General features: G+C 43.0%; 1 protein-coding gene across 1 annotated transcript in view; it reads left to right on the top strand.

Moving 5' to 3' along the window:
- The window catches only part of GCLC (glutamate-cysteine ligase catalytic subunit), a 48,440-nt gene extending 30,377 nt beyond the window's left edge, over nucleotides 1-18,063 (top strand). The window contains exons 7-16 of the mRNA XM_055136466.1: nucleotides 7,614-7,688; nucleotides 8,552-8,668; nucleotides 10,067-10,205; nucleotides 10,613-10,725; nucleotides 11,192-11,284; nucleotides 11,571-11,675; nucleotides 14,985-15,066; nucleotides 15,145-15,248; nucleotides 15,321-15,441; nucleotides 16,400-18,063. Of these exons, the coding sequence (XP_054992441.1) occupies nucleotides 7,614-7,688; nucleotides 8,552-8,668; nucleotides 10,067-10,205; nucleotides 10,613-10,725; nucleotides 11,192-11,284; nucleotides 11,571-11,675; nucleotides 14,985-15,066; nucleotides 15,145-15,248; nucleotides 15,321-15,441; nucleotides 16,400-16,611 (1,161 nt within the window). The 3' untranslated portion in view covers nucleotides 16,612-18,063. The remainder of the gene's footprint in view (nucleotides 1-7,613; nucleotides 7,689-8,551; nucleotides 8,669-10,066; nucleotides 10,206-10,612; nucleotides 10,726-11,191; nucleotides 11,285-11,570; nucleotides 11,676-14,984; nucleotides 15,067-15,144; nucleotides 15,249-15,320; nucleotides 15,442-16,399) is intronic.
- Nucleotides 18,064-19,325: the final 1,262 nt, after the last annotated feature.

Below are 19,325 nucleotides of genomic sequence, written 5' to 3'. Positions count from 1 at the left end.
GTGTGATGTTTGCTGCCATCTAGTGAAGGTATAGCCGTGAGGTTGTAACTACTGCGGCAGTCTGTCCTTTCTGAAATTGTACTCTGATAGATGCATTCCAGCATTCTTTGATCTACAAGAAATGGATTTAAAAGTTTTACATTCACGTAACACTATCGGGTATTATTAAAATACACACACACACACACACACACACACACACAGCATGTTTTTGCCTTGTCCCCTGGCTAAGTTGCATAGGAGATGGACTAGGCATTCTCTTTGCCTGGATATAATCAGATCACTGGCGGCCCTGCAGTGGTGTGTCCAAGCTTGCTGGGGGCCTGAGAAGGCGCGCACAGCAGAACAGTGGCCCGGGCCAGGCCTTTGCCTCTCACTGCTCTAGTTGACAGGTAACTCCTATCACTTCTTTTTTCACATCCAGCAATGCTCAGGGCTTACTCCTGGAATTACTCTGCACTCAGGAATTACTCCTGGCGGTGCTCAGGGACCATATGGATTCCAGGGATCAAACCTGAATCAGCTGCATGCAAGGAAAATGTACAGTTGCTCTGGCTCCTCCATCACTTCTTTTGGCCTCTTATTGTCTCAGCAGGCGAAAGATTTTTGTTAGGTCCCCACTGGGTCTGACCCAAGCTAATATTTATTTATTTTTATGATTAATAGAAGTGACATGTTTTAATCTTTAATTTGTTCAAAGTTATGTTAAAGTAAGAGAGTAATAGCTGCTCTAAATAAAAATTTTATACTGAGAAAATCAGATAACAAAGGGCCAGAGAAATGGCCGAGTGAGTAGGCTCCCTGCCTTGCCAGCCAGGTTCCACTCCATGTCCCACATACGGTCCCCCGAGCCCCACCAGGACTGATCCCTGAGCACAGAACCAGGAGTAAGCCCAGAGCACAGCTGGGTGTGACCCATTGGACAAAAAGGTATGGGGGGTGCTTTGTTATCAAGTCAAGCAGATTTTATCCAGTTCTTTATTCTTCTACTGATTAGAAATGGTGAGAAACAGCATAAAGCTGGACACCCCTGTGTAAGGCTCCGTGGACCTTCAGCTGGAACTCTTTAACACCAGACACGCAGTACAGCATATCCAGCAGTATGTACACGCATACGCACGCACACCTTCTGGTACATTGCTCTGTGTCAAGTGAATACCAGAGTAAGGTTTTCCATGCTAAAATGTGTTCAAACACCATTTCAGCCTTGGCCACAAAACTTTTTTTCAGCTTTTCTTAATTAGGTAATATAAAAAATTGTCCCTCAAACACAGACCAGCAAATGGTCTCTGGAATTGGACATACTTCATAAAAAAGAAACCTTTTAATTTTTAACCACATATCTGTTTGCCTATCTTAATTACAAATATTTCTGAAGCAAACCATTAAGTTCTAGAACTTACATAGAGTGCATGACTTTAAAATTATATCAGTGCTCTTTTAGTTAAATATTAAACCAGACTGGTTTTGCCACAGATAGCACAGTTGCTCCATTTTAGAGATTTTCTTTCCCTTAAAAACATTAACTAGGGGCCGGAGCGATAGCACAGCGGGTAGGGCGTTTGCCTTGCACGTGGCCGACCTGGGTTCGATCCCCGGCATCCCATATGGTCCCCCAAGCATCGCCAGGAGTAATTCCTGAGTGCAAAGTCAGGAGTAACCCCTGAGCATCGCTGGGTGTGACCCAAAAAGCAAAAAAAAAAAAAAAAAAAAACATTAACTAAATATGTCCAATTAGGTGGTTCACCTATTTATTGCCTGCAGAGACATTTTCTCATCCAGTATAAATTCGTCATGGTCTTAGGAATACATTGTCTTTTTCTTCTTCCTTTTTTTTTAAAAAAGAAAAAGATGTAAAGTGTGTTTATTAGGATGGTCTGAAGGAGCTTCCTTTGTCTTTTTCTTGATGTCACATTGAGCACCCCAGTTTTATTATTTCACTTAGAAAACCTGTTAGCATAAATAATGTATCGTGCGTAGCAGTAGAGATGAACTCCCCAAATCACAATAATGCCTGCTTTGAATTGCTCAAGTGGAATACTAGTAACTAAATAGCAAAGCAGGATGGCTCTAAAGTGCTTTTTAAGATAGAGAATTGGAAGACTTGTGTACAAAAGCAGCAGCTTTGGGGTGCGGGGCTCTGTGGCCAGGGCCAGCACTGTTCGGGACACTCGGGGCTCTGTGTTTGGCGGATCACGTCCACGCAGAGTTTGCACTCAGCCCTATGAGCCGCCTCCTGGCCCCACAGAGAGCAGTTTAGCTACATTCAGATTCCTATTGTGTAGTAGGTTCACGCATTTTTGATTGCTCCCTGAAGAAAATTCTTTTTTTAAAACCAGATCCTTTTCAGAGTAAATTTTATGTTTGATGATTTTTGTTTTTTGTATACGGACACAAAAATAGTAATGGTGTAGTAAACAGGTTTTCGGTGGGGTTTTTTGTTTGGTTGGTTTTCTCTTTTTCTTAAATGGCTAAATTGTCAACCCTTGTACATGTTCCCCCAGTCTGAGGGGAAATTCTACTGGCTCATGGAACCTCATGCTGTGGCCACCAGTCTGTTCCATGGATTTGCCAGTCTCCTTTCCAGTTTGATCCTGACCTAAGCACTGACGGGCGGTTTTCAAATTCCATGAACTCTGGCAGAAATTGCTCTCGTTTGGTTTATCAGTGACCTCTCTGTCAGTCCTTCTCAATCTTTTATCTGTTTTAACCTTTGGTATTCTCAGTCCTTGATTTGTGCGTGACACTGCTCTTTTCCATGTTGAATTTGTAATGGCGGCTTGTCATTGAATTTAGCTAAAACACCAAATTGTCTTCATTATTAACAAAGAAGTTATAGGAAGGTTGGGATTCGAGTTGCTTCAGTAATTTCTGTTCTTTCCTGCACCAAAACACTACATTCCGACAGTTATTTCTAAGTAGTATTAACAGAGAATTAGAACTGTTTCCAATGTGCAGTTATTATAAGTGTGCCTCTTAATGCTGAGATGAACTATTCTTCCTTCGACTTCCCACCCCAAAGAAAGCAGGTCTTTGTTTTTTCGTTTTCTTGGAGGAGAGGCATGGTTTGCACTGTGCAGTGCTCAAGGATCAAACCAGAATCAGCCGTGTGCAAAGCAATCATCGCCTTCGTTAAAATGCTTTAACTTTTTTTTTTATTTTTGCTTTTTGGGTCATAACCAGTGATTCTCAGGGGTTACTCCTGGCTCTGCGCTCAGGATTTACTCCTGGCAGTGCTCCGGGAACCATATGGGATGCCAGGGATCGAACCCAGGTCGACCACACGCAAGACAAATGCCCGATTCGCCGTATTGTCACTTTGTCCCCTAAATGCCTTACTCTTATATTTTCTCCAATCTTGGTTTGGTTTCTCTTAAGTAATTGTTTTTAGGGTAGTTGTATTAATGATGTGATAATTTTATCTGTCTACATCTTAAAACTTTTTTACCTACCACTTTTTTCACACTTTCCCTGCACGATTTTCTCAGCTAGATTTAGTTGTATGTATTCCTGGATTGTCTTTTTGTCATGTCTGTTCTTCAGTTTACAAGTAGATGAAAACAACCAGTATCACTTCCTCTGACTTCCTTTGCTTCACATTTGACTTGCTTCTGTCTAGTTTCTTCCATCTTGCTGCAAATGACAATTTTTCTTTTTATAGCTGAATCATCCTTTGTTGTATATATGAAAAGCCACATCTTTAGCCTCTAACAAGGGACTTCGGTTGCTTCTATATTTTAGCCATAGTATATAACACTGCAATTAACTGGGAGGGATATAGATTTTTATGTAAATGTTTTTGTTTTCTTCAAATAGGTACTCAATTGTGGTGTTGCTGGATAATACGTAATTCTATTTTTAGTCTTTCCTAGCATTTTCCAAAATGGTAGTACCAGTTTACATTTCCAGCATCTGTGCATGCCATATTTTACCTGTACGCTCTCTAGCACTTAGTATTGTTATTACTACTTTTGATACATGACATTGTCACCGGTCTCTTAATTTGCATTTACCTGATAATCAGGAAAGATGACTATTTTTTTAAAAATATGCATTCTAGTAAGTAGGTCATCTCTATTCTCTCCAGAAAACTTTCAAATCATCTGCCCATTTTTTTTTCTGCTTTCTTTGGGTCACACCTGGCAATGCACAGGGGTTACTCCTGGCTCATGCACTCAGGAATTATTCCTGGCGGTGCTTGGGAGACTATATGGAATGCTGGGAATCGAACCCGGGTCGGCCGCATGCAAGGCAAATGCCCTACCGGCTGTGCTATTGCTCCAGCCCCCATCTTCTCATTTTTTAAACTAATTTTTGTTATATTTCATGATGTTTTAAAATTTATCTTGGGCATTAACACCTTACTGAATGTCTGATGTGCAGATAGATATCTTCTATTTGTAGGCTGTCTTATTTAGTTTATATTTTGTCTTATTGATCAAAAACGTTTTCTATTGTATGTAATTCTATTTGTTTTTACTCTCATTTCCCTTGCTGCTGGAATTGAACCCCAAAAAGTGTTTCATTTATGCTCTCTTCTTTATATTTGAGGGTTCCAGCTCTTACATCAAGATCTTTAACCCATTTTGAATTAAGTTTTTTTATATTGGATTAGAGACGCTTATTCTTTGGCATGATCATCCAGTTTCCAAATGCCATTTGTTGAGGACACTTGCCACTCTCCATTGGTCTTGAATGGTTAACAAATTAAACATCGATAAATATGGACTTTGATTTCTGCATCTGTTTTTTATGCCAGTCACATGCGGTTGTAATTACTGTCAAGTTATAATATGTAGCACAACTATGTTGAAATTCTGTATCCTCATTCTGTCGAGTCACTGTTTAAAAATTTTTGAGGGAGGGCCAAGGCCACACCTAGCTGTGCTCAGGGCTTACTCCTGGCTCTGGATTACTCATGGAAGTACTCAGGGGACTAGATGTGGTTCTAGGGATTGAACTAGAGTTGGCTACATGCAAGACAAGTGCCTTACCCCATGTAATCTCCCTGGCCCCCCATTCTGTTGAGTTTTCTCATAAATGGACATCAGGCATTATTAAATGCTTTCTCAGCCACGAATATTATCACATAGATTTTTTTCCCCTTTTTATTGGTAATCTGTTGGTTCGATTTCATATATATTTAACTATCATTGGTTATCAGAAAAACCCCACTTGGTATAGAAAGGTATACCTTTCAATGCATTGTTGAATTAGATTTGCTAGTATTTAGTTAAGAATTCTGATATCTGTGTTCATTTTTGATCATTGGTTGTAGTGTGTGTGTGTGTGCATGTGTGTGTATGTTACTGTTTTCTGGTTTTGGTATCCAGGGTAATGGTGACCTCAAAATAAGCTACAAAGTATTTCAGGTTTTGGAAGGAAAGAATCTGAGGAAAATGGGCCTGTATTCTTCTTTGAAGTTTTTTAAACTCAACACCTGTTCAGGATTTTTACTTCAGGGGAGTTTTTTGATAACTGATTCAGTTTCTATACCTGTTATCAGCTGATTCAGGTTTTCTATTTCTTGGTAGATTGTGTGTTTATCTAACAAATTATCGGGGCCAGAGAGTACGCAGGTAGGGTTCTTGCCTTGCATGTGGCCCACCTGGGTTTAGTCCCTGACACCACATATAGTCAGCCAAGCCCAGAGTGATCCTTGGCCACAGAGGCAGGAGCAGCCCTGGGCACAACTGGATGCCACATTCAATAATCTAGAGATAATTCTGTTGCTTGTTTTGTGTGGCCCAAAAGTTTTCCTAGTCACCCTGCCCTGGGCGATCTTATTAATAGGATTTCTGCTGTCACTGGTATTTTCTTCCCGCTGTCTCTCCCATGGGGCACTGTTTCTCTAGATAGCTTTCCCACGGGTCCTTTCCAGGCACCTGTATTTCACTTTGTTATTACTTAGTTGAAAATGGTAATAAGGAGGGTGGGTCGAAGGAGACTCCTCAAAGGACTTTGGCATGTTCTTTACCTGCGAGCCCCAGGTTCGGCCTCCAGCATCTCACGGAGCCTGAAGCAGAGAGGAGGGATGAGTCCAGTATCATTACTGGTCCATCGTCTTGCCCAGATCCTGCCTACCTCTTACATACTCTACTTCCCGTGCCTTTGGAAGCGTTCTGGGTCATCGCCCCAAACTCAGGACATAGACTGAACTTTCCCGAGATACTTTTTCTCTGGACACCGGCCCTGACATGCAGCCACTTACCACTTCTCCCCACCACCCCTCCCACCTTCAGCATATCATGACCCTTCAGAATGGCCCTGGGAACAGTCAGTACTGTGAACAGTACTGTTAATGACAGAATTTCGTGCCTAACACAACCCAGCACCACACCCTCCCCAGAGTGTCCATTTCCAAGCCCCCACCATAACTTTATTCTGTACCACTGGGCACCAGCGCTTGCTGCTTTAGCTCTCCAGTCCTTCTCGGACCGTTATAGAAGCTTAATTGTCCTCTTTTCCTGCTTCTTGCCTTGTTCACATTGTTTCTCACTGCCACACAACATCAGAACCCTCCATCAGAGTCAGTCGATCACTTTTGTAACAAGATTTCTGTAACCCCTGAGGTAACTGAAGTCATGATGAGTATAGGAAGGAAATGAACCAGAAGAGGGAATGACTTGCTGAACTTTTCCATTTCTCTATTGTCTTTTCCCCCAATTTCATAATTTATTTAACTTAGAAACATGGTTATTTATATTAGTTATCTAGGTTATACAGGGCTTGAACCATAGCACAGCGGGTAGGGCGTTTTCCTGGCACACAGCCAACCCGGGTTCATTTCCTCCGTCCCTCTCGGAAAGCCCACACGGCAGAGCCTGGCAAGCTACCCGTGGTGTATTCGATGTGCCAAAAACAGTAACAAGTCTCACAATGGAGACATTACTGGTGCCCACTCAAGCAAATCGATGAGCAATGGAATGACAGTGATACAGTGATCTGGATATATGTTTTAGATTAAATATTAAGTACCTATTTTTAAAGGCAAAATTAATCTAAGATAGTTTTTGTTTAGGTAACATGGCCATCGTAGTATTAATGAATATGGTATAGATGTACAAAGTTGCAACACCCCACAAAACCAAATTGCCACAACCCTCTACAAATGTCCATGTATCATCTCTAATATGGTCTTCATTTCCCACAACCCTCCCTCCATTGCTTGGTAATCAGTTTTGTAATTCAAGATCAGATGTTTGTCATTGCTAGATCATCTCTATTCCCTTATTTTGTCTATCTTTACAGATGAATGATATTGTCGGTATGTCTTTCCCCTTCTGACTTAACATGGTACCCTCCAGTTCTATCCATGGTTCATAAAATTGCATGATTTCATCTTTTCTTACAGCTGCATAGTATGCCTTTATGTATATATAATACAACTTCATTACCTATTTATCCATCCAAAATGGTTGTTAAATAAAACTTCTGCATTGTTATCATCAAGAGAATGACCATATATACCAGCCACCCTATCTTTTACTGCCCGTGGGTCGTCCTCTCAGGCTGCATCCTTGAGGAGGATGTGTATGCTAATGAGTTTTTGTTTTAATAATTTGCAAGTCTTAAGCAGATGAAAGATTTAATACTTTGTACTTCTTTAACAGGTAACATTCCAAGCTTGCAGCATATCTGAGGCCAGATACCTGTACGATCAGTTGGCCACTATATGTCCCATTGTTGTAAGTAGAAATCACTTTTTTAAAAAAGCGGGGGGGGGGGGGGCGGTAATGACTCTTATTGGAGCTGGAGTGATAGTACAGCGGGTAGGGCGTTTGCCTTGCATGCAGCCCACCCGGATTCGATTCCCAGCATCCCATATGGTCCCCTGAGCACCGCCAGGAGTGAATCCTGAGTGCAGAGCCAGAAGTAACCCCTGAGCATCACTGGGTGTGACCCAAAAAGAAAAAAAAAAGGCTTATAAAGTCTGCATGTGCAAAATTTGCTGTGTGCCTAAAGTTTAGACCAGTATTTCTCAACCTTTTTTCCAATTATGGCCCCTCACTGACCTTGTTTCCTTTCTGTGTCCCCCCAATACTGCTGGTTAGCTCCCACCAGTCTCATGCTATGGCCTCCTCCCCCACATTGATATACTTCTCACCTGTAATCCCTTGAAATATCCTAGGATGCTTCCTGAGCCACAATATCCCAGCTGAAAGACACTGGTCAGACAAGCCTTTTCGAGAAATGAACTCCCCCTGGTAGCTCAGTGTAGCATGAGAGTTAGCAGTGAATTGACGGAACTGTGAGATTCGAAGCTTGTGATCAAGTGAGTCTAAGTTTACCGTTGCCAGTTCCTGTATGCATCTGAGTGTCCAGTGATCCCCCTCTCCCTTCCTGCTTCACGTAGAAGAGGGGATGGCCCCAGGGCAGGGCCTTGAGGCCTCGAGTATTGCACCATGAGCACAGTACATAGTGGAGTTTCCAAATGGATGTAAAAACTGATTCTTATTGACCAAAACTAATTGCCAGGGACTTAACTCTTTCCACTGTGTAAGCAGACAGTTTAAACGTGTAAGTGTGCTGACTTTTCGTTTGTTCTCAGATGGCTTTGAGTGCCGCGTCTCCTTTCTACCGAGGCCATGTGTCTGACATTGACTGTCGCTGGGGAGTGATTTCCGCATCCGTAGATGACAGAACTCGGGAGGAGCGAGGACTGGAGGTGGGAATCATTTTCCTTATTATCCTTTTTACATCACGAAGGTAAAACGGGCCTGTCGTGACTGTGGTAATTTCTAAGTCGCCTTTAAATTTTTATCCTAAGGGGTTTAGTCATATGCGGGAAGAAATTAACATGTTTTAAATCTCTCTTGTTTTTGGTTTCATGGTTTTTGTTGTGGGGTAAATATGTGGCATATGTGATTTTGTTTGGTTGGGGTGTTTGTTGAAATCTGTTTGTTATTTTAAACCCAATGCATTTCCTACATTTTTATTAGCACTGATAGTTTTGATTTTATCTTTAACAAGAGGTCTTTTTTTGTGTGAAAAGTATACTTTGTTTTGAAATTCTTTGCCAAATTAAGGGTTAGATTTTTGCCTATTAATGACTCTTAACTGCATGTTGAATTGTGACCTTGCATGCATCAGAACAATCTGAAATGTTCAAGGAAAGAACTAGACAGTGTGACCCATCCTAGATCTCACAAATAAGTATCTCCAGGACTAGGATTTAGACAAAGCAGCTCTAAAGGAGCCCTCACTAGTGATTCTGGTGTTCTCGACCAGAACTACAACAACTTCTGCTTCTGCTCTGGTTCCATTTTATTGTAATAATTGTTGACTGTGATTTAAATAAAATCTAAAGGATGAATCATTTTGATAGTTTTACACTCAGTGTGTGTGTGTGTGTGTGTGTGTGTGTGTGTGTGCGCGCGCGCGCGCTCGCGTGCATGCACGTGTGTATTTTTGCTTTCAATTTTAGCATTTACTTCTCTAGTTTAATAATAATCTGTGAGGGAGAAGAAAGACTGAATCATCCTAGGAAGAGATCTACTTAAATTTACTGCAAGATACTTTCAGGTGTTCTTATTAGCAGGCCGCACAGTGGTGGTGAGGGTGCAGGCTGCAGTCCTGGCGGCAGGAGCCAGGCCTTATTAGCAGGCCGCACAGTGGTGGTGAGGGTGCGGGTGCAGTCCTGGTGGCAGGAGCCAGGCCTTATTAGCAGGCCGCACAGTGGTGGTGAGGGTGCGGGCTGCAGTCCTGGCGGCAGGAGCCAGGCCTTATTAGCAGGCCGCACAGTGGTGGTGAGGGTGCGGGTGCAGTCCTGGCGGCAGGAGCCAGGCCTTATTAGCAGGCCGCACAGTGGTGGTGAGGGTGCGGGTGCAGTCCTGGCGGCAGGAGCCAGGCCTTGGCTGACTAGGAGTGTGCAGAGCTCCCACGCCAGCTCTCAGGCCCCGCAAGGTTTAATTTACATGTGATTTTCCCTAACGATGCTTGTTAAGGATAGCAATTTTTCACTCTATATGTTAAGGTTGGATTTTTTAATTATTATACATAAAATTTTATAATAGTACCATTATATACAGATTATTTTGTATGGCTTTTTTTTTTTAAATTTTAGCCGCTGAAGAAAAATAATTATAGGATCAGTAAATCCCGCTATGATTCAATAGACAGTTACTTATCGGTGTGCGGTGAGAAATACAATGACATTGATCTGACAATCGACAAAGAAATTTACCAACAACTGTTGCAAGAAGGTGAGCAACTTGATTCTCTAGATTTGATTGCATGCCTGTGATTCTTCAAAGCTTGCTCTGGTTTCTGCTTTTAGTATGAAGCGTTTAACTTTTCCTATGAGGCTGCTTGTTCCTAAAGTTTCAAGTTCCAATACCTGTGAGTTCTTGACTTTTAGCCAAAGGAACTTACTTTAGAGGTATTTAGATCCACACATGTGTCCGGTGGGTATCGTGTCAGAGCCAGTCAAATTGACACTCCTTGTTCAAGGATAAAATACTCAGGCACATGAGGATACTGAGTGAACCAGGCATTTCTAAGTTTCTAGGTGACTTTGCTTCCAACTTTCTGAGCATCCCATCTTCACGCCGAGCTTAGAGGCCAGCGGGATATAAGTTTGAAGTGGGCCCTCCATGCCTTCTCTTTGCAGGCATCGACCATCTGCTGGCCCAGCATGTGGCGCATCTCTTTATTAGAGACCCACTGACTCTGTTTGAAGAGAAAATAAACCTGGATGATGCCAATGAGTCTGACCATTTTGAGGTACCTCCTCAGTTTTGAATCCATTTCACCTCACTAACCAAGTCAGAAGTTGTTTTCTGCATCTGTGTTTAATTAGTAACAGTTGAAGCCTTAATGCTTTTTCATCACATAGTGCAATAAAGAACTAAGAAAATTGTAATGACTTAAAGTACCCTTATATTAATATTAATAAAAATCATAGTGTTTTTTTCTTAGTATTTTGTTGATCCAGTGGTGAATAATTCAAACATATGGCACAAAAATAATAGTGCTTGTCTCATTGCTCACACTTATCACCCAGCTTTTGTTTACACCTGCTGTTTCATTTTACTAGCAAGTCATTTGCCAAGAAAATCCTTACCTTTGTACTTAGACTTTGAAGAGTACAAATATGGACAGTGAGCAGTCTTTACTTATTAAATAGCAGATCTTAATGTTTCCTTGGACACATAAAACGTTGGTTTTATTCTCTGCTCTTTTGTTATAGAATATTCAGTCCACAAATTGGCAGACAATGAGGTTTAAGCCCCCTCCTCCAAACTCAGATATTGGATGGAGAGTGGAATTCCGACCCATGGAGGTAAGATAAGACATTCCCCATCGGTGGGGACTGGCTCAGGCTGCCCCGCCTGGCCTGGCCCTTGCCCTCAGCCTCCGCTGCTCTCATGCTAGCACTTAGACTGATTAGAAAGCAGTCGTAGACCAAATTGTGTTAGCCGCTGAAGACTGATTTCTGATCATAGATCGTGAGTAGAGAGACTGGACTGGCAGACCAGGGATGCGGGGCTGGCTCAGGGATGAGGGAATCCGAGTGGGGCACAGCTCACGTGGTCGGTCAGTAACATCTCTCGGCTTCCGGGGTCCAGGTTCAGCTGACAGACTTTGAGAACTCGGCATATGTAGTGTTTGTGGTCCTGCTTACCAGAGTGATCCTTTCATACAAATTGGATTTCCTCATTCCATTGTCAAAGGTAAGAATGTGTTGGTATAATGGTGGATGTAGATACCCAAAGTTACTTGTGTTTGCTTATGTGCATATAATATTTTGAAATATGACCTTTATGTAGAATTGTTCATCCTTGAGAGTAAAATGTTTATCTTTAAACATCCTTTTCTCTTTCCCTTTATCGAAGCTAATGCCATTGGTCTGGGTACCCCATTGACGGACTGCTAGGATCTTTAGTCAGGTCCACATAAAATGAGATTGAGGACTGTATTTGAAATGTCACTTTATTTTCAGAGACTTTCAAGATGGCTAGAGTGTGCCCCATGGATTGATTTTTTTCCCCCTCCTATCCAAATTATATTTTTGTTATAAATACTTTATAATTTAATGCTTCATAGTACTTTATAATTTAATGCTTAATACATTTGATACCTTTTTTTTTTTTTTGCTTTTTGGGTCACACCCGGTAATAGGGTTACTCCTAGCTCTGCACTCAGGAATCACTCCTGGCAGTGCTCAGGGGGCCATATGGGATGCTGGGAATCAAACCCGGGTCGCTGCGTGTAAGACAAACACTCTACCCACTGTACTATCTATTGCTCCAGCCCTTGATACAATAATATTAAAATTATAGTGGAAGAGGAAAGTGCTGATAGAATGCAGGGAAAATGAGTGGAATGAAAACTTCTATAAAGAAGAAAGGTATTTTGGTTGGGCTGGTTAATCCCACTTGTTAATCATCTTCAGCCCAATAAAAACCTGTGGTGAAGTGCAGATAGGCAATCTACTAGATAAAGAATTCAAGTAATGGTTATTAAGATGCTCTCCAAACTCAGAAGAATGGATGAACTTCAAAGAGAGAAAAATATTGTTGAGGTCAGGGATGTGACTGAGCGGTTAAGCGGGTGCTTTGTATGCAGAATATTGGCATTTGATCTCCAAAAAGAGAAATTGTCAATACAAAGTACTCACATACCTGGACCCAGAATACAGCTCAGTGGTAAAACGCTTGCCTTTGCATGTGTGAGGCCCTGGGTTCGATCACTAGCATCATCGCCAGGAATTGAGCTGGAGCTCTTGAAACTGGCTTCCAGACAAGGTCGTTGGAGAGTTGGCTGGGGGCAGAGAGAGCATGCAACTGTTAGGGCACTTGAGGCCAGCTCAGGTTTGATCCCCAGTGCCCCATGTGAACCCCCAAGCACAGAACCAGGAGTAAGCCTTGCGGACAGTCAGCTGTGTCCAAAAAACTTGTAAAATACATGTAAGTTTTCCTAATAGATTTTTTTTCAGTGTCAAAACTTGAATTGCAGATTGTAGAAGGAAGTGAACATGTGTGGAATGCTGGCACTCATTTCTTTGTTTTTTTCCCTGATTTTAAACACTGTGGTTTGCAAAGTTGTTCCTAGTACAGTTGTTCCAGGCATTCACTCATTTCTTAGGGAAATCATAGCATTCAGTATTATAACCATAACTAAGCATTAAGCAATAGCAAGATAAAGTTTAGAAAAAAATTCATAAATATGCAAATTAAAACCAGTATTAAGTTTTTCCCAAAACTAAGGGGGAAAAGTCTTATTAGAATGAAAACATGTTCGTGCCATGGTAGAATTTTATACTTGTTTGTGCTCCTCAAAGTGTCCAGATCACACTAAAGGTTGTGTCGCTCACTGAGTTTGAGGAGATATAAGTATTAGTGACTTCGTACTGCCCCTGCAGTTCAGCATAAGTCTCTAAAATCCTGAGTAGGAAATGTGAGACTTCTAAGGATTTTAAGGCTGTGTCTGACAATGGTCCACTACGCAGCCACAAGGGAAAATGAAGTCATGAAATTACTTATACGTGAATGGACATGGAGAGTATCACTGTGAGCGAAGTGAGGAAGAGGGAGAGGGACAGACATAGAATAATTGGGCTCATTTACGGAATATTAAAAAATATAGTATGAGGGCTGGAGCAATAGTACAGCAGGTAGGGCATTTGCCTTGCACGCAGCTGACCCAGGCTTGATTCCCAGCATCCCATATGGTCCTCTGAGTGCAGAGCCAGGAGTAACCCCTGTGCATTGCCAGGTGCGACGTGACCCAAAAAGCAAAAAAAAAAAAAAATAATAGTATGAGACATACCCAGAGACAATAGAAGTGAGGGCCAGGAGGACTGTTCCATGGTGGGATGCTTGCCACAGTGTGGGGTGGGGAGTAGTGCAGTTAGGACAGAGAAGACTCCACTACGACAGTGAACTAGAACTAGAACTCTGAACTAGAACTGGGTGCCGGAAGGAGGTCAAGGGATCTACACGCTGACCTTTCAGTACTCTATTGCTAACCGCAGTGCCTAAAGAGAAAGAAAGAGAAGAAAAGTATCTGCCATAGAGGCAGGCTGGGGTGGGTGTGGGAGGGAATTTGGGGACATAGGTGATGGAACAGGTGTTGGAACATTGTGTGACTTGAGACCCAATCATGAACAACTTTGTAATTGTATCTCACTGTGATTCAATTGGAAAAAAGACAAATTGTGTTTGAGAGGCTTAAAAGGTCATTGGAGAAATAGAAAATCCACAATAATTGGGCTATTTTCCTGTTGGGGCGTGGTGCATACCCCACTATACTGGGGGGGGGTCACTGCTGGCTGGGACTAGGGACCATGTGCGGTGCTGGGGCTGGAGCCCAAATCAACCATGTGTCAGGCCAGCCACTACCCTGCCCGCTGTGCTCCCACTTCAGTGCCAGAGTTCTTTTTTCACTCACAAAATGAGTTGACAAGCCAGTGCCACCCTGGGGGCTTGGCAGCATGGGTGACCCTTGGGACACATCTGACCCCTACACGAGGACCTGCGGAGTCGCTTTCCCCTTCCTCAGCAAAGTGAGGCAGCAAAGGCCCAGTGGCAGGGAGGGAGGGTGCAGCATGCCCCGGATGGCCAGCGCTCTTCCCTGCTTTTGCCTGAGGCTAGCAAACTCCCTGCTTCAGTTTAGACACAAAGGCGCTTTGAATGGCAGCCAGCATGCATGAATTTAGGTCCGAGCAGCTCTCAGGAGGCCAGGGCTCTCCCGAGACCTGTGGTACTGGGGATTCCCCTGTCCTTTTCCTCCAGCCCCTCTGTTTGACTTTCTGATGGAGAGCTGCTTTTAGGAGCCCCCACCCACACCCCCTTTGTTACTCCAAATCCATGCCCCAGTGAGGTGGAGTGCATCCCGCATAAAAGGACTGTTCTTCCGGCCCAAGAGCATGCAGAGAATCAGTCCTCAAGGGAATGGGCCTGACTGAAGAAGCCCAGGGACATCAGGCAATACGTGTCTCGTCAGGGATGTGCTCACCCAGCCTCTTTTCTGTCCCCCAGGTCGATGAAAACATGAAAGTAGCACAGAAACGGGATGCCGTCCTGCAGGGAATGTTCTATTTCCGGAAGGATATTTGCAAAGGTATGAAGCCTGCTTGGCCGGTGGGGTCCCTGCAGGCCTAACAGGCCCCTCACGTGCCTCTCCTCTTGGCCCTGGTAGGTGGCAGCGCGGTGGTGGATGGCCGTGGCAAGGGCCAGAACAGCAGCGAGCAGGCCGTGGAGGAGTACACCCTCATGAGCATAGACACCATCATCAACGGGAAGGTAGGGCGGGGCATTGGGGGCCTGCTCCCTGGGGCGGGGACAGGTCACTGATGGGCTGCCCTGCTCTCACAGGAAGGCGTGTTTCCCGGGCTCATCCCTATTCTCAACTCTTACCTGGAGAACATGGAAGTGGATGTGGACACCAGATGTAGTATTCTCAACTACCTGAAGCTAATTAAGAAGAGAGCGTCCGGTATGGCATCCTTCGCTTTTCTCTTTCCAAACCTCAGAAATTCAGTCTATATTTCAAGTGTGTGTTCTTTCTAATCCGTGCTTTTTCGCATTTTGACCTTTTTGGTTAGGTGCACCTTTTGCGCTTTTCAGTTTTGGGGCCATAGTGCGTGGTGGCACTTAGGGCCCGAGTAGTGCCTTCTGTGTCTGCACAGTATGCGTGCTCAGTGCTTTTGAGTTACCTCACTAGCTCCCCCCCTTATGTCGATGGCATCTGAGATAATGGAATCCAAAATACAATATCTGGATTGCATTTGTGTTTTATGTTCAGTGGTGTTTGTGGACATGATCACGGGCTCTTTCTGTTGCTAAGTAACTTCATAGACGAAGCAGCACAGTGAGGATGGGTGGTTCTTCCATCTGTTTCCAAACTGGGCACCTGAAGGATGCCCTTTAGTAGCTGCCAGGGGCTCACCTCAGCGAGACCTTCCAGGTGCCTGGCACAAGGGAACTTCAAGCTGTGAATAAGAGTAGCAGTTGCAGTGTGGAGTCTGTTTCCCTCGAGACGTTAGTTAAACCTTCTTGGAGCCATAAGGGGTAGCCTCTCAGACAGTAGCACTGCTAGATTTTCTCTCTACCCCTTGGCCACTCAGAATCTCACCACCCTTGGAGCCGGTCACTGGTCAGAGGGGAGGCCAAGCACAGCAGTGACGGGTGGTTCCCTTTCCTCAGGAGTTGGCCTCGATAGTGTGTGGGTAGCATGTGAGAGGTGCCATCATTTGCTCTAGTTAGCCTATCTGCAACTTAGAATTCCTCACAATTCTTCTAACACAAGATAGATAATATCTTGTTTCAAAACCACTACTATGCATTACACCAGAAGGTCTTACTAACTTTTCTTCAAGATTGTGTTTTAAGTAGTCGCTATTGTCAGCTTTTTTTTCCAAAAACTTCCATTGCTATAAAATTCTTTTCTCCAGGAGAACTAATGACAGTGGCCAGATGGATGAGGGAGTTTATTGCAAGCCATCCCAGCTACAAGCAAGATAGTGTAATAACTGATGAAATGAACTATAGCCTTCTTTTGAAGTGTAACCAAATTGCAAATGAATTGTGTGAATGCCCAGAGTTACTTGGACCAGCATTTCGGAAAGCAAAATACAGCGGAAGTAAAACTGACTCTTCCAACTAAGTGTCCTGCAGAAGGAAAAGTGCATTACTGTCGAAGAATGGAGTGCCACTTTGCAGGACTTACTCAGCCCGTGTACATGGTGGGAAGACCAAACTGCACTGTTTCCTGGGTCAGTGGGCCAGAAGTGAACTTCCAGGCTTCCTTTCATAGGTGAATTTAGAATTTATACAGTGTACATGTACATAGTAAAGTATTTTTATGATTAACAATGTATTTTAATAACATTGTATCTAAAGTCATTATGAACTGGCTTGTACATTTTTCAGTTCATAACTCTGGGGCAACTGCTGCCTGAGCAATTTTGTAAATGTAATGTACCAGTAATTGTACTATATCTGCATTCCAGAGTTTAAAATGTTTACTGTACATTTTCTCTAAGAGACTTATATCTAGGACCTGATTCACTGAAATTTGAAAAGTTTGTCTTGTTACTTTTCTTTGAGTCATCTCCTTTGTTGAAGACATAAAATCACTATTGAATCATTGGAGTGCTTCCTGGGTAATCTTACACGTTCTTCTTTTGTAATCAGAATAGTTCACCACTTGGTCACTCTATCTCAGCTTTCACCATGAAATAAGTGAGAGCTGCTGAGCTGGTTGCTCTTGTATAGGGCATTTTCATTCTTTCCTTGTTCAGATTTCCTGATTCAGACATTTCAAGACTGCTGTGCAGAAAGGAAGGAGAGGCTCTTGCATGGGTTCATATGCAGTCATTTTTGGTGGTGACTTTTTTTTAAGGGCACAAGAGGAAGAATATGTTTTCTTCATGTACATACCAAGAATATTGTTAGAAATGGCTCTCGTTCTTTTTTTCTGGCCTGTTTATTCTGATTGCTACTGCGTACTGAAATTTTCAAATCACATGCAGTTGCTGAGGAGTATGTTTTGTTAATTTTTTTTTCCCAGTTTGCATTAAGCATCTTGGCAGTCTTCTAAAAGCCACTCACTTTAGATTTTCACCTGAGAAATATTCTACAGTTACTTACCCCTCTCTCTGAAGCTCATAAATAAAATGCATAATTAAATCATGACAATGCACTAAGCTTTGTGAATCAGGATCCTGAATGTTTAATTGTAAATAATTTTACATAATGGTTAGCTTTTTGTTGACATTTTCCCCCCCAGCTAAAAGTCTTCAATAACTATGTATATTAGATCATACAAACCTTTGCGGGCATGAATATTTAAATTGTAATGCTAATTTCATGTTGGACAAAAGCTGCTTCAGCTTATTCCTGTGTAAACACTTGGGCTTGTGCTCTATTACATACGCGCGTTTCGAAGGACTCAAAGGACTGCCTGTTTTTCATTTGCAGTTTGCTTGTGTAAATCAGGTTGTTAAAGGACAGATGAATTGTTAGTGGTGTGAGGAAATAAATATGAAATTAGCATTCTGGAAACTCTCGAATGTCTGAGCTCTGAAACTCAATGGAGGATGGTGGGGTTTGCTCTTACAATTAGTACAGATATTCCATGAAATTGCTTTTTTAATTGGGCTCCTTGGAGCCCAATTTGGGGGGCGGGGGTAAATGATGGCGATATGCTTCAAGCAGCCAGGGCTGGGGGTGGGGAATGGGAAGCGTGTCCTGTCCTGTCTCAGCCCTGCTGCATAAGGGTTTCCGGAACGGTCCGTGAAGGGTCAGCACTCAGCTCCAAGGGACTCCAGAGCTGCGTCGATTCAGGGCCAGCCCGTCCCTTCTCCTGAAGATAAGTAAGTGGCCGAGCACTGCCAGCTGCGTCCCACCTCCATTATTCTCTCAAGTAAATATTTAACATTCCATATCGACAGGAAAAATACTTGCCAAGGAATATTGAGAAAGGGGCTGCTTAGGCAGGGTCTGATGAGGCTGGACCAGGAGTGAGCAGCCGTGGCTGGGTAGGAGTCTCAGGGCTGTGCTCCCATTTCTTTCTTTCTTTGGTGTTTGCAAGGACTCTGGGTGCGGTTCTGCCCACACCCTGCAGTATTAGGGCTTACTCCTGGCTCTGGGCTCTGGGATCACCTACTTCTGGTGGGGCTCAGGGGACCAAGTAGAGAGCTCAAGATTGAATGAACCCACATCTACTGCATGCAAGGCAAGCCCCCTGCCCTCTATACTATCATTCTGGCCCCCTGTACCCTTTTTTAGCTAGTGGAAACTAAAGACTGCATGATCGTTAAAGATGTTCGCATGCCAAACAATGTGAAGTGAGACAAATCTGAGTCACAAGATTGAAGTAAGAGAGCAAGGGGCGGGATAACACAAGGGGAGAATAGAAAGAAGAGTCGGGGCCAGCCACAATCCATGGAATAAAGGAGCCACTGCTTTGGAAGCTTTGCAGTTCCACTTAGACATGCAAGAAGAGATGAGCTTAAGAGACTGAAGACCCTTTCAGAGGCTATAGACAGCTGCCAGTTGGAAAGACAGGAGAAACTTCTAGAGTGTTAGTCGGGGTTTTCATCTGAATCTGGTAAATCTGGCTGATGATTTGTAAATGTAAGTAAGTGTAAACCACTCAGGTATTTACTGCAAATGAGTGCATTTTACACATGAGTGTAATGCTTTAAGCAGGAATAAAGGAATGAAAATTTTAAAAAAACCCTTATGAGCAAAACCCAGCTCTATGCCATATGGTGTGATAAGGTGTTTTAAATGACGTTTCATTCCATTTGAATACCTTGTGCTTTCATCTTGGTGACATTTCAATCCAAACTATTGTGTTCTGAGTCCCTAGGA

This window comes from Sorex araneus, chromosome 4 (genome assembly GCF_027595985.1).
Source record: "Sorex araneus isolate mSorAra2 chromosome 4, mSorAra2.pri, whole genome shotgun sequence".
In the NCBI taxonomy this organism is placed as follows: domain Eukaryota; kingdom Metazoa; phylum Chordata; class Mammalia; order Eulipotyphla; family Soricidae; genus Sorex; species Sorex araneus.
The sequence above is the reverse complement of the archived record's forward strand: the minus strand, read 5'-3'. Positions and strand labels throughout refer to the sequence as shown.